This window comes from Sinohyriopsis cumingii, chromosome 4 (genome assembly GCF_028554795.1).
Source record: "Sinohyriopsis cumingii isolate HCF-2022 chromosome 4, ASM2855479v2, whole genome shotgun sequence".
Classification (NCBI taxonomy): Eukaryota; Metazoa; Mollusca; class Bivalvia; order Unionida; family Unionidae; genus Sinohyriopsis; species Sinohyriopsis cumingii.
In genome coordinates, this window is record NC_142964.1 from 8,254,096 (window position 1) to 8,269,750 (window position 15,655).

The window sequence follows — 15,655 nt, forward strand, 5'->3', positions numbered from 1 at the left end:
CATTGCTTCTTTTAGAAACACCAGGTTTAGTCTCTATGGCTTGTTAACAATATAAATATGTTTTTATGATTCATAGCAAATTCATCAGTAGATTTCTCACTTTATGTTAAACTACCGTAACACTAAACCATTAAACTCACATTTGCAGTGGACATGTGGAAGACATCTTTCAAGTATTGTGGTTCCTCTACTATAAGCATAGAAAAAATCCAATTTCTACAAAAAGCTCCCACAAACACCGCAGAAACAGGAAGTGATGTAAAAATCTGTTTCCAGGGAACTTTTGCTGACTGAAAGAAATGGAACAAATTAAAATCAATTTAGATATTGTTTGCATATCATTACAACTTAATTGAAATAATTAAAACCAATTACATATTGTTTGCATATAATAACAACTAAATTGAAATGAAAGATATTTAACTGTTCAGGAAGAGAGGTACAGTGAACTCTTGATGATTTAGATGGCATGCTACTGACAAAAGAAATTCTACCACAATATATCAGTAGAGATACGTTTGTATAAAGGAAATGCCATTTTCATCCATGCTCAAACCAAATCTGGGAAATATCAACATAATATTAAGTGTAACTATAATTTTCCAATGACACATGTGACCCATTTTTGTAGTTTATTGAAAGGTGTTGATAAGTGAACGTCTTTTACACTAAGACCACTCTTGTCAAAGACAGGGGCAATTTTTGGAACAATGCCAATACAAATATGTAATACAGGATGATTATTAATTAGGGAGAGAGAGAGATAATTCCAACTATTTTGAGCACAATGTGGTGATAACACATTCTGCTAAATATTTCTTCAGGAATATTCTCAAATGTATCAGTACAATTTTATGATTTGTACATTTAGGAGAACAGATACAGCAAAATGTAGGTTAATACATGAATTGAGCTGTGGGCCAACAGATCAAGTCAAATAAAGGCCAATACTGTTTAAAATACAGACCAAAAGAAAAGGAAATACAGACAGAAAATATAGTACAGTGTGGGGGAAAATTGAATGCAAAGTGTTGACCAATAGATAAAGAAAAGTGCAGGCATTTGCAATGAATTGCTAACATTTTTCATGTTCAAAATAATCATGTACAGTGAAGTTGTACATAATTTAATTCAGTACATTTGATAATTGTATTTAAGAAAATTAGCATGTACATAGTTCTATTTATTTTGATACATTTTTAATACATTAAATGCTATTTTTCAAGGCAATTTTCATATTAAATTTATAACTTGATCAGATGGTGTGTCTTTTCCTGTGCATAAGTTATAGCAATTCATTGCCAATGCATAACTCCAATACTACTCTCTGAATAATATATTAAGTCAGAATAAATGAAACATCATTAGGACATTTTGGCTTGACAGAACATCGAGTCTTCTATTCAACATTACCAATGACAAGTTTATGTGTGTTGTACATCTAAGTTCAAAGTAAAAGGATTTATTTATCAAAGTCAATCATTCTTATTAACTTTGCATTTACCAATCAAAAGAGTTTGATATTTAATTAATATTATTAATTAGTATATCTTGACCATATGAAATGTACAAAAATATAAAATTAAGACACAGATTGTGATTTCATAACATCTGTAAATGAATGCATCAGGAAACATATGCAAGTGGAAATACAGTGAGTAATCAGACCTGTTAACCCTGACGAGTCCATCTCAGAAGGCAATTGATTTTGTTTTGTAAGTTTTACCAGTTTTCAATAAGGTGTAACAAAATATCATAAACTGCTACTGTAATTCTAGAAAACATAATTAAAAGTTCGATATGCAGAACGTGCAGCAACGATAAACATTATGTTCGACTGAAAAGTTTGTAAAGTACGCGTAGACTTTCTTTACCACTAGTACAGTGCACAAACTGTAGTTCCAAACCATATGCAGCTCAATGGCTTGTTGCTGTCTCTCAACTTGACATAATTCCTGGAAATTCTTTTTCCATTTCACATGATGACGGTAATCATATCTCCCGCTACGAGTCATACTCAAATTGGCACATGATGTTCAATAAACGTAATTGTGTGCCTTCCAGCTCTTATTCACAAGAATCTGAATACTTTTTTTTAATTTTCCTGAGTTGATTATTAACACTTTTCAAGAGGCTTATTTTCCCTTTTGTCTTAAACATGCATGGCTTGCTGGATGCCATTTTTAAAAAAATTATATGATCAACAGTTTGATCATGCAGACGCTTCGCATGAACAAATAGGTGCAGTATTTAAGCGATCTTAAATGTGCTGCTTTTAAGTTAGTCTGGTTGCCTGACCGATTTCACTACCTCTAATATGAAACCTAGATTCAAATCAAACATGGATGAACACATTTTCCAGATTTTTTGGCAATGATCATTTTTCCATAGGTTTTGCTTTTATGCCGTAAGTCCATATTTTACAGGTAATTTTCTTAAGACTTACAGCAAAGGTGTAAGAGTTGGCAGGTCTGCAGTAACATTACACTGACAGGTACCTAGATACAGGATAGCAAAGTTTTGGGGACAGATATAGGGAAATATTTCACAACTGAAGTGGAAACATTGAATTGTCAGGAGTGGCAAAGCCACCAGTGAAAATACAAAATAGTTCCACTGCACGAGTCATAGATTTCCTTATATCTACTCCTAAAAACATATATAGAGAATTTCAAATAGGTAATCTTTAATACTGAATTGATGAGAAGCAGCACCTTTCATTTGTTGTGCATAAAAAATAGTCCGTGGAATCGTTTCACTGTTCTGTAACTAGTAAATTTTATTTGTTTAATTTTTACCAATTATAATTCAATAGAGCAACTGTCCTTCTGAATATACAGAATATTTGATTTGAACAACATCGTATTTCAATATAGAATGTATATGCATGGTCAGTATGATATCACATGGAGAAATGTTTAACAACAAGAGTGGGTCACTCTCAGTTTCATTTCTAGGCATCCAAATTGTTGGATACATGATGGAATGATTATGGATGCAGATATTCCAGGTTTACAGTAATATTTTTGACTGGATATTTGCATTATTTGATTTGGAACAGGAGACATATATAAATTTGGAACAGTAGACAAATTTTCAGAACTGTATAAAAAAAGATGACACCTGAAGCTGCTTTTTGTTGTTTGGAATTCATTCATGTTTTTGAAATTTCTTTTTTGTTGTTGTTGTTTTGTTTATGGGTCCTCCTCATTGACTGCATACATATATACATCAGGGGCTATACAGCCATGACATATATTTTAAGATTTGTTCATTCTTAGAGAGAGGAGCATAAGAAGAAACCAAACTGGCCTTAATATAAATATTCACATCTAAATTACATATATACATAAGGATAGATACTGTTATGTCATGATATTATGTAATATCCATCTTACTGTTGCCTTTGACCCCGCCTTCACATTGTTTCCCTCTCTTTCATAAAGCTCTTTTTCCTTTTCGCCGAGGCAGGGACACAAGGATGGACTGTCATATACTGTACACAGCCAGACTATTGACCACAGAGTACCTAAACCACCTGCAGAATGAAGAAAAAGACAAGTTAAAATGTACTTCTGAAGGTTGACAAATGTTTAAAAAATGTACCTTGTAAAGGTAGAAAAATGTTTATAAAACTTTTCAAAGACAAATTCAGACATTTATTGAGGATTTACAGTGTCTTTTTCAATTTATAATGGATTCTCTTTATAAATGGACTATACGTACCTCTACTTCTCTAGGACCAGTAAGTGAATGGCTTCGCATGGCAAGTCTCGATATTTGACACAATTCTTGCCAAAACTTGATGAGGTAAAAGTGATTTTTGTTGAATCAAAACTGAACAATCCATGTGTTAGGACTATGTAAAACTTCTCATGGCATAGATGTACAAATAACCAGCTTGGTATAGTGGGTATTATGTAACAGAAAGAAAAAACAGAGCAGACACTATTAATAAAGTGGGGGGCAGGTATGTAATAAATATAATTCTACATCTATACTCATTTCAAATGAAATTTAAGAAACAAAATGAACAATTTCCTTCATTTGCCAAGGTTCACATTTGAAATATAATGAAATGAACACTCATTTAAAATGTTCTATTTACAAAGTGAACTATCCCCACTCTTCAAGCAATGTTTACATATATATATATATATATATATATATATATATATATATATATATATATATACATACATACAACTGACAGTGGCATGGGTTTAAATGTTTATCAGTCTTATCCAGCATTCTGTTTTGCAGTAAGGTCCAGCAAATCTTAATCTCTAAACACTTACAAGTATGTATTTCAGTAGTAATTCTATGTATAGGTTTTGTAGACATAAGAAAGATGGACACTCACCGTAAAGTATTAAGGCAGCATACCATGTGACATAGCACATGCACGCCCCAGACACAACAAAGGCAACGGCTGTACTTAAGTAGGCCCCTGTTCATTAAAAAAAAGTTTCAGCTGTGTGAAGCAAAGAAGAAAAGAAACAAATGAAAAGAATTGTCTTTTTGGGTACATGTACAAAATAATTATGTGATCAGACCAACCTCACTATCAGTAGTCATATGATGGAGTTGTATCATCCATTTTTGTAGCTATCATTAATGATTACATGAAACCAAGACCTCACATTGAAAAGTATTGCACCAAAAATGGATTTAACATCATGGTTTTCCAATATTTTTATGTCAAAGAAACATAAAAACAGCACATGTCCTAGGTTTATTATAGTATTTATGTCTTGTCATATCTTGTCATATCTCATTGTGGTGTGTCCTTCTCTGTTTTGTTATTTCATAACTCATTGTGGTGTGTCCTTTCATATCTTGTCATGTCATATCTCACTGTGAAGTGTCCTTCCATGTCTTGTATGTCAGATCTCATTGTGGTGTGTCCTTTCCATGTCTTGTCATGTCCTAACTCATTGTGGTGTGTCCTTTCATATCTTGTCATGTCATATCTCATTGTGGTGTGTCCTTTCCATATCTTGTCATGTCATATCTCACTGTCGTGTGTCCTTCTATGTCTTGTATGTCATATCTCATTGTGGTGTGTCCTTTCCATGTCCTGTCATGTCCTAACTCATTGTGGTGTGTCCTTCCGTGTTTTGTCATTTCATAACTCATTGTGGTGTGTCCTTTCATATCTTGTCATGTCCTAACTCACTGTGGTGTGTCACCTTCCATGTCTTGTCATATCATAACTCACTGTGGTGTGTCCTTTCATATCTTGTCATGTCATATCTCACTGTGGTGTGTCCTTCCATGTCTTGTATGTCATATCTCATTGTGGTGTGTCCTTTCCATGTCTTGTCATGTCCTAACTCATTGTGGTGTGTCCTTCCGTGTTTTGTCATTTCATAACTCATTGTGGTGTGTCCTTTCATATCTTGTCATGTCCTAACTCACTGTGGTGTGTCACCTTCCATGTCTTGTCATATCATAACTCACTGTGGTGTGTCCTTTCATATCTTGTCATGTCATATCTCACTGTGGTGTGTCCTTCCATGTCTTGTATGTCATATCTCATTGTGGTGTGTCCTTTCCATGTCTTGTCATGTCCTAACTCATTGTGGTGTGTCCTTCCATGTCTTGTCATGTCATAATTCATTGTGGTGTGTCCTTTCATGTCTTGTCATGTCCTAACTCATTGTGGTGTGTCACCTTCCATGTCTTGTCATGTCATAACTCACTGTGGTGTGTCCTTCTATGTCTTGTCATGTCATATCTCACTGTGGTGTGTCCTTCCACGTCTTGTCATATCATAACTCATTGTGGTGTGTCCTTTCATATCTTGTCATGTCATATCTCATTGTGGTGTGTCACCTTCCATGTCTTGTCATGTCATATCTCACTGTGGTGTGTCCTTCTATGTCTTGTCATATCATAACTCACTGTGGTGTGTCCTTTCATATCTTGTCATGTCATATCTCACTGTGGTGTGTCCTTCCATGTCTTGTATGTCATATCTCATTGTGGTGTGTCCTTTCCATGTCTTGTCATGTCCTAACTCATTGTGGTGTGTCCTTCCATGTCTTGTCATGTCATAATTCATTGTGGTGTGTCCTTTCATGTCTTGTCATGTCCTAACTCACTGTGGTGTGTCACCTTCCATGTCTTGTCATATCATAACTCACTGTGGTGTGTCCTTTCATATCTTGTCATGTCATATCTCACTGTGGTGTGTCCTTCCATGTCTTGTATGTCATATCTCATTGTGGTGTGTCCTTTCCATGTCTTGTCATGTCCTAACTCATTGTGGTGTGTCCTTCCGTGTTTTGTCATTTCATAACTCATTGTGGTGTGTCCTTTCATATCTTGTGATGTCATATCTCATTGTGGTGTGTCCTTTCCATATCTTGTCATGTCATATCTCACTGTGGTGTGTCCTTCTATGTCTTGTATGTCATATCTCACTGTGGTGTGTCCTTCCATGTCTTGTATGTCATATCTCATTGTGGTGTGTCCTTTCCATGTCTTGTCATGTCCTAACTCATTGTGGTGTGTCCTTCTGTGTTTTGTCATTTCATAACTCATTGTGGTGTGTCCTTTCATATCTTGTCATGTCATATCTCACTGTGGTGTGTCCTTCCATGTCTTGTATGTCATATCTCATTGTGGTGTGTCCTTTCCATGTCTTGTCATGTCCTAACTCATTGTGGTGTGTCCTTCCATGTCTTGTCATGTCATAATTCATTGTGGTGTGTCCTTTCATGTCTTGTCATGTCCTAACTCATTGTGGTGTGTCACCTTCCATGTCTTGTCATGTCATAACTCACTGTGGTGTGTCCTTCTATGTCTTGTCATGTCATAACTCATTGTGGTGTGTCCTTCCACGTCTTGTCATATCATAACTCATTGTGGTGTGTCCTTTCATATCTTGTCATGTCATATCTCACTGTGGCGTGTCCTTCTATGTCTTGTATGTCATATCTCACTGTGGTGTGTCCTTTCCATGTCTTGTCATGTCCTAACTCATTGTGGTATGTCCTTTCCATGTCTTGTCATGTCATAACTCACTGTGGCGTGTCCTTCTATGTCTTGTATGTCATATCTCACTGTGGTGTGTCCTTCCATGTCTTGTCATGTCCTAACTCATTGTGGTGTGTCCTTTCATGTCTTGTCATGTCATAACTCATTGTGGTGTGTCACCTTCCATGTCTTGTCATGTCATAACTCATTGTGGTGTGTCCTTCCGTGTTGTGTCATGTCATATCCCATCATATTACATTACATCATATATCACTGCCCAGAATGCAATGCTTCAAAATATATAGTCAAGAGAAGAAGCTTTTAAATTGATTGATCTTTTATTTTCTTTCAAGCGTTTCTACTGATAGAGATGTAAAAGAATTCATGATGACTTAGTCTACATTCCATGAAAAGTATTTGTATCTCTGTCCAGTGCTAATGAGTACATTTAATTTTGTCATCATGGCCCAAGACTTCCTTGTATCACCAAATGGTTTATACAAATGGGTTTTTTACCTGCATATGAAATTGTGATCAAACGGCTTTTCTCTGATTTAGGTGCCCATGCAGCAATAACACCATTCAGTGCAGGTACTGTAACGCCCTTGAATGAATGAATAAATAAATAATTTAACCGATCAATTAATCAATAACAGTCAGCAAGAAAGATTCATGAATATATGAACTGGAAGAAAGGACTGTTATAAAATACGTAATGCATCATTAGTAGACATTTTAATGAGTATGAGAATGATTCAGAATAGACTCAATCACTGACATTTTTAATGAGTATGAGAATGATTCAGAATAGACTCAATCATCGACATTTTAATGAGTATCAGAGCAGCAGGGAAGTTCTACAGACCAGACTCACAGACCAAAATAAAGCCTCCTACGCGAACTTTCTCCGTAGAAGCCTCAGATTTCAAAAATAAGCCTTCCCACGAAAATTAATTTGCGTAAATTCGTCACCGATTGCAATTTTTGTGTGCAAATTCGATGATTCTGGACAAGTAAAAAACAAAGATTTTAGGGGGGGGGGGGAATTTATTCTGGTGTCGACGAAGTTTGCAAAGTTTGGCTGCAAGTCTCATGAATAAATTTGATCAAGACCGATTCGATATCTACTACGCGGATCATGAAGATTAATCGTGATGAAACCATGCGGTGTTGCCTGGGCGCGGCTGAAGAAATTTTTGAATTTGTTTATGTCCATATCACCGTTGCACCAGGTCTGATGAATATTTCTCAACGTGTGAGTATCAACGCCATTGAAAACTGATAAGATATTGCAATTGTCCCTAATTACCTTTGGAATTTGCGTATATCGCTGCGTCACGTAAATAACATCGGTGTTCTTGTGTCGGCCACGCGAAAATATCCTAGCCGGATTAGTTTGCTTATCCAGCATAACATCATCGAAAACAACAAGATTATTAACATCACCATCTAAATTTTCCACTGATGGAGCTTCATTGATGTCTGTGATGAATTCGATTGTGCCTTCGTCGGTATTGTCGCTGAATTCCTTTAGCACTTGATAACAACGCTGATCATCAACTGACGGTGCAACCAAATACAACTTATCCCATTTTAGCCATCGCATTATCAAATTTAGCAACAACTGCGTTTTTCCAGAACCGGACGGGCCAATGATTATCATCCTTATCGAATTCGGTAACACCGCGTTGTGTTTCACCTGCTCGCGTCGCTTCGTGGCTGAAAAATCAATTACATTCATGTTACTAGAATACATGGATCTATATTGTGTTAAGTGTCGCACGCGCACAGCTACGATAAATCCAACCGAAATCGTCACACGCAATAACAGGAACGCAATTGCAGGAGAATGCGAAGTTTGTAAGACACGCAAGTTCAGATTTGTAAAAAAAAAAATAGAAGAACCGGAGGAGACATTACCGCCTCCATGAAAAATCTACCCGGGTTGCCTTGGGCGAAATATCCCGGAGAAAAGCATCTGCCAGGATACAATTACTGCGGACCCGGCACAAGGCTCGATATAAGACTCAACGATAATAATCAACCAAATCCCGGCGAAGATCCAGTAAACGCCATCGATAACGCGTGTTACTATCACGATCTTGCGTATCGTAGCGGGGATTTACAACAAAGACATCTCGCTGATATTAGGCTAATTCATGCAATAGACGCGATTCCTGACAAAAATTTCAAAGAAAAATTGGCAACTTGGTTGATAAAAGGCGCAATGAAAGGTAAATTAGTATTCGGTGCTGGTAAATAATAATGGAGCAAATATATTATTCTCCGCGAGGATTCTGGCGAGGAAAATCAGCAATAGCCAAACTCGCTAAAGCCGCTAAAGTAAAACAATCCACCGCTGAATCGTGGTTATCGAAACAGGCAGTCTGGCAAATATATCTTCCTCCGCCTAAGAAAATACCGTACGCGAGTTTCTCTGTCAGCGTACCTAACGAAGTCCATCAGGCTGATCTTATGTTTCTTCCTCACGATACTGTCGACGGAGTCACATACAAATACGTGTTAACGGTTGTTGATATTGCTAGCAGATACAAGGAGGCGGAACCGTTATCGAATAAAACAGCAACAGAAATTTCAAAGGCATTTGAGAAAATTTACTCGCGATCTCCGCTGACCTGGCCGAAGCTTCTCCAGGTTGATCCAGGTCGAGAATTTCTTGGCGCGGTTACTTCACTGATGAAAAAGAATAATGTTAAAATCCGTCGCGGTATTGTAGGTGTTCATCACAATCAGGCTATCGTCGAAAGATTCAATAAAACTCTTGCAGAACGATTATTCGGATATCAGTACGCGCGCGAATTTATTCAAGATAATCGATCTCATGATTGGGTAACAAGATTACCTCACGTGATTAACGCGCTAAATAACGAAGTAACTCGAACAATAGCAATGAAACCCGCAATTGCAATTACAAAATCGAATATACCACTAAAGCGAGATTCCACAATTCCGCCTGTGCTAGGTAGCGTCATGGTCAGGTATTTATATAAAGAAGGCGAGGCCGAAGGAGGAAGAAAAAGAGCAACCGATCCAAACTGGAGCGTTACAACACACAAAATATCAGCCGTAACAAGATCATCGGGAAGACCAGCAATTTATTTCCTAGATTCGCTAGCGCCACAACGCGGACTTACCAAAGAAGAATTACAAATAATACCGAAAGATACTCAACTACCGCCAGCGTCATTAATGTGATTTACTCGAATTCTACCTAACTGAGATAATTTTCTTACTCTTGACACGGCCAGATACACTAAATTTGACCAGGAAATTCTATCATCGACAATCCAAACCTGACCGTGAACCGTCAATCCCTGCGATGAATGTATCGTTGTTGCATATCCTAGTTTCCATGGCGATCTTTCTGCGTTTATCGCGTCATTAACAAGATTAATATCAACAAGAATAATATCATTCAGTACCAAGATCTTTTCCTCTCCGCAGGGTAAAGTAACACTGATATTTTGTTTCCTGGTATCAGCGGGCCTGTAACATAACGGTACCTGCAATGTTGGAAATTTCTCGCAATGCAGCTTGAATAACATCTCCTGAATAATATCGCGAACAATTTTTCTGCTAGCAACGATCAAATGATCGGGACGCCACAAATTTAGAAAAATATCCATCGGAGTCTCGTCGATTATTCTTCTCATCACATCGCATTGAATTTTATTCGGTTGTAATCGAATTATTTTCTTAAATTCAGTCAGTAAAATATCATCGGATCTATAATCGGCGTCGATTTCCTCATAATAGTCAACGAAGTTCCTGAGCCATTCGTGAGGAGATTCACCATCAATCGGATCAGGCTGGCCATGATCTCCGCACATTATCACGGCTGTATTTTTCTCCTCCAGCCAGATCAGGAACGATTTTAATACAACTAAATTTACTGTGCAAATTTCATCAAATATTATAATTCTGTTGATATATTTATTTCCCATACGAGCCGAATCCCATAATCCACCGCTGTATTTGAAATAACTGTGATATGTGCAAGAATCAACGCCGCGTTGCCTTATTTCTCGCGCTAATCTGTGAGTTGGAGTCAACACTATCATATCAGATTTCGCAAATAAATTTATCGCTCGTGTTGTTTTACCGCTACCACCAGGTCCATTTAGGTAAACGAATTTACTACGTGAAATCGGGTCAAATGCAGATGCAGCCGTTGATATTTCCTCAAATTTATCTCGATGAAATTTATCGCAATCTTCGACATCGGCATCCTCACAGTAATCTAGGATATCCTCGTTTTTTATCCTCCAAGTTCCCCAAGAACCATCGGCGATTAAATTATCCAGCCTATACTGGTATTTCTTATCGATATAAAACGAGTCCGTTGCGACCCTTACCGCGATATCAGAAAATGTATTTATCATCGACAGTAAATTTATACTCACATAAGCGAGCATCGATGATCTCAAATGCGTATACTGCGCTGATTCTCCATCGAGATAGCTAATTACGGTACCCAACTTTACTCCGTCAATAATAATATTCTCTCTGTTGCAGAATATTCCTCGCGATACCGTATCGGCAATAATAAAGTCCATCTCGGCATCGTTGATAAATAACCTAGCGTGTCGGTGTTTATGATCAACGGATCCTCCTTGAGTAAATTTGCCAATTATTTTTCTTCCAATATCTTTCGCGTTTTCACAATCCGTCGGCAACCACACTTCGGTTTGTTTCCTGTATGATATAATCGCCTCGCTCACTGTCAACGATATTAACATTGACGAATCCAGCATATATCTCAACAACACCGTGGGAACCCATCTGCGTTGAGATAAATGCCGACCAAACCAAATATAACAAATTTTATGTAAATTTTCAGCAAACTCGAATGAAGTTACATAAGCGAATCCGGTCATAACAAAATCTGGCAACGGTCCGTTAATTGCTACCCTTGTCATTTCGTTGGTGGGATGGCCAAATTTAGCAAAATAATCCGCACAATCGCCGTATCCGAGGAAACTTCCAGGATAGCACACGCTCATATCAACGGAGATCATGTCTTCGAAATAATACTTGGTATTCCACAATCCGCCATGGCCGTATTCGATACAGCTAAGTTGAATATCAGCGAGGTATTCGTTTCTCGTAGGTTTCCACGAATTTCTTTCTCTGGCAGCGTGAGCAGCAACAGACGGAACAGTAAAGCAGTTCGTTAATAACTGATCGGGATTTGACGAATATTTCACCGCGATATTTCTCATCGATTCATGTAATTTTTCATCTCGGTAAATATCTCCTCGCGGCAATATAAACTGATCGTATTTTTCTTCGCTCGAGAATAACCAAACCGATATCGGATCAGATGCGGCTAATATTTTGATATATCTGAACATAGCATCGGAATTGTCCTTTGCACCATCAACGGGATAAAATTTAACAGCGCGATCTCGCGGGAATATCATTACCGACTGCGACCACGCATGTGAATTATGATCAATAATTTCGATTGGAACTCCTCGAGATCTATACGGCGACGAATATAATATTTCTCCTGATAGCGTTTTCACGGTAATAGGAAATTTAAGTTTCTTGCTCAACACAGCAACATCGTCAATCGATGCGCCATCAACAACTGTCTTCGCCCATGAGTTAATTTTATCCAACCTCAACTGGGTCAGACCAGATCCACGACGAGCGTTTTTCATGTGCTCGATAACGCGCTCAGCCACGCAGTTTATCATCGGTGATTCTTTCATCGCAGGTAGATTTTTCATGTCGGGATTATTATTTAGCCGATAAATTCCATAAACAACAGCACTAGAAGGATATGCCCTGGCATAATAAGGACCGTCAATTCCCAATAATAATCCTGGCTTCGAATTTTTATCAAGAATAACGTTTTTCTTACCGCCACACACGGGATCTCGTTTATCGCGAATAATCCAAGTGTCGTCAGGCATTTGTGCAATAAATTGTATTCCGAAGATAAATCGTTCTTCTTTATGTTCGTTTTTTATATGCTCGATTATCTTCTTCGCTCGCTCCAGATTCATCGTAGCATCAACAGAGTTAGTTTTCCATGTCGACCAAGTGTGAACCGCTCCATCATCGAAAAATTCTTTTTTGGCACGATCAACCTCAGGTATAATATATTCTGCCTCATCAAGATCAAATGCATCCATTATTATATTTTAGACAAATGTTTAAATTATAATGAATAAATGTTCGTGGATACCAATCGGATCAACAAAATCATGCGACAAATCCTGCAGAGGTGATTATTGTGGCGCTCATATATATGCGATTCGACGAGGCAGTAAAGGACCACAACGGTGTTTAGTTTGCCAAGTTGGCACTCGAGGAAAGACTCGATTGTGTTTATCCTGCGGAGGAAAGAATTATCGGGAATTGCTCAGATATTACAAAAAGAAATCTTCCTCGATAATAACATGCGAAGAAGATTATATTAATCGATTCAAGGCAAATTACGATTTAAACAAACAGAATATTGTATATGGAACTGAAATCGACGATTCCTGAATCAACAATCACGCACGAGTATAGATCTCATCCAACCATTGATGGATATGAAGCATCTTCGGATGGTGTTGTCAGAAATATCAAAACGAAAAATCAAGTCGGTAGTGTTAATAGATTTGGATATCTCAAAATTACCGTCGGTAATGATAAAAAACGAAGATGTACGACTTATTTCTGTCACAGGTTCGTATACGAGTGTTATCACGGACCAATAAAAATCGGTCTTGTTATCGACCACATTGACGGAAATAAACTTAACAACAAACTTTCCAATCTCCGGGCTGTAACTCAAAGTGTAAATTGTAAATTTAATGGCGGATATCGATCAGCTAAGGCGGTAAAATCATTAAATCGAGAAACAAATGAAGAAATTGTATTCACGTCGATGAACGCCGCCGCAAGGTATTTTGGTATTAATCAAGCATCGGTGCAACGCGCGGCAGAAAAAATAATCAACGCAGCATTTTCCTATGAATTTGGCGAATGGATCGAGTTTTACTATATTCCGATAATATCCGAAGAAAATTAATTGAATATTACAAAAATTATATATGGACGAAGAAAATATAAATAACATCATCGAAGCCATCGATGATCTGAGAAAGAAAAAAATAAATCTTCCCTCGGAGTTGGACACGAATAAAATCCGATCCGAATTTGAGACGATTGTTCAAGGGAAACTTGAATATAAATACACGCTACCATCCGAATACAAATTAATAAAGAAAATCCAGATTGCGATGTATCAATCACTTGCGACAGTCAGCGATGATCGCGTCGAGGATTTTGTTAAATTATCGACGCTGGTAGAAAAAGCTAGGTTGATTTTATCGGATGCATATGAATCAAAAAAAATTACAAGCTCGCGTGTCAGACAACTGAAAAAACTTGTCGATGAGAGCAAGGCCAAGGAAATTTCTGATCCTTGAATTTTCCTGAAGATTTCCGCAAACAAAAAAAAAACAAAAATTAAAAAAATCTTCCAATTTTGAAAATTTCCCCGGTTTTTATTTATTTTTTTGGCCCATTTTTCCCTGGTGTACAGATTCAAAAAATCTGCGATTCTCACGATTTTACCAGCAGATTGATACTTATCGTTTCCCCGCGTATATCAAGCAAATTTCCTTTCTGATCCGTTAGTTTGAAATTTATCCTTGACAACAATCGATTATGACATCTTAGGTAAAACGGATTCACTGGCTCCTTTATTATCAAATAACCAGGAGAGGCGCTAGGTGAAAACGAATACAATATAAATCCCTGCTGCGCCTGATTTGACTCTGACGAATCAACATTGTAGCTGCCCTCGACAACATCCGCGTGAAGATAAATCGCGATAACTTCCGTTATGTTAACGATACCTGGCGAGATATGCCGCCCCTGCCCGGCGGGATCGTTATTGTGTTTGAGAATCGATTCTGATTGTATTTTTTTAGTCCACGCGGCATGTAACTTCGGAAATAAATCATCGATGGTATCAGTAACAGATTTTCTCATTTTATCAACATCATAATCGGGGAATTTGAAATTTGGTAGCGTTTCCTCGGTTAATCCAAAAAATGTCATAAATTTTTGTTTTTCTCCTGAATTTTTGATCAACTCGAATTTGCTAATAGGAAGAACATAATCGGCAATTGATATATCGTCGACTATCGCCTGAATAAACATACCATGATAATATTCAACATCATTCGCGAGTTGATTTAAAATTTTCACGCGTCCGATAATTTCGCTACATGAGCCTGATTTATTTAAGATGCATTCATGAAAGGATTCCCGCAATAAATTTAAATGTAATTTATGTTCTTGATTAAATTCGTCGAGGATTCTTCTTACCAAGATGCCTTCTATGGGGGCTATTATCCTGTTAATGTGGGTAGCGTCGAAGATTTTCACACCGGGGGGAATTTTAGGAAGAGGCAACCACGAGAGAATTTTTTCGTCCCTAAAATTAAAAGCGAACACCATCAGGTTAAATTTGTGGTTGTTCATGTAGCTGATGGCGCTATCGATCAGAAATTTGTGTTTGATATCTCCGTACCATCCTTCGTCGGTGGTAAAATCTTCTTTTTTTGGTTCCGGTTGCTCTGGAGGAGCTTCCTCGTGAAAACCTGGAATAAAAACATCTGGTTTTTCTGGTTTTGCCAGA

At 37.4% G+C, this 15,655-nt stretch overlaps 1 protein-coding gene across 4 annotated transcripts in view; it reads right to left on the reverse strand.

Moving 5' to 3' along the window:
• Positions 1–15,655, reverse strand: part of LOC149800586 (vesicular glutamate transporter 1-like) — an 81,651-nt gene that overhangs the window by 20,030 nt on the left and 45,966 nt on the right. For all 4 annotated transcript variants that reach the window (XM_089954544.1, XM_089954545.1, XM_089954543.1 and 1 more), the window contains exons 5-8: positions 7,501–7,588; positions 4,364–4,450; positions 3,399–3,538; positions 141–290 (exon numbers count right to left, since the gene is read on the reverse strand). In XM_089954544.1, the coding sequence (XP_089810670.1) occupies positions 141–290; positions 3,399–3,538; positions 4,364–4,450; positions 7,501–7,588 (465 nt within the window). The remainder of the gene's footprint in view (positions 1–140; positions 291–3,398; positions 3,539–4,363; positions 4,451–7,500; positions 7,589–15,655) is intronic.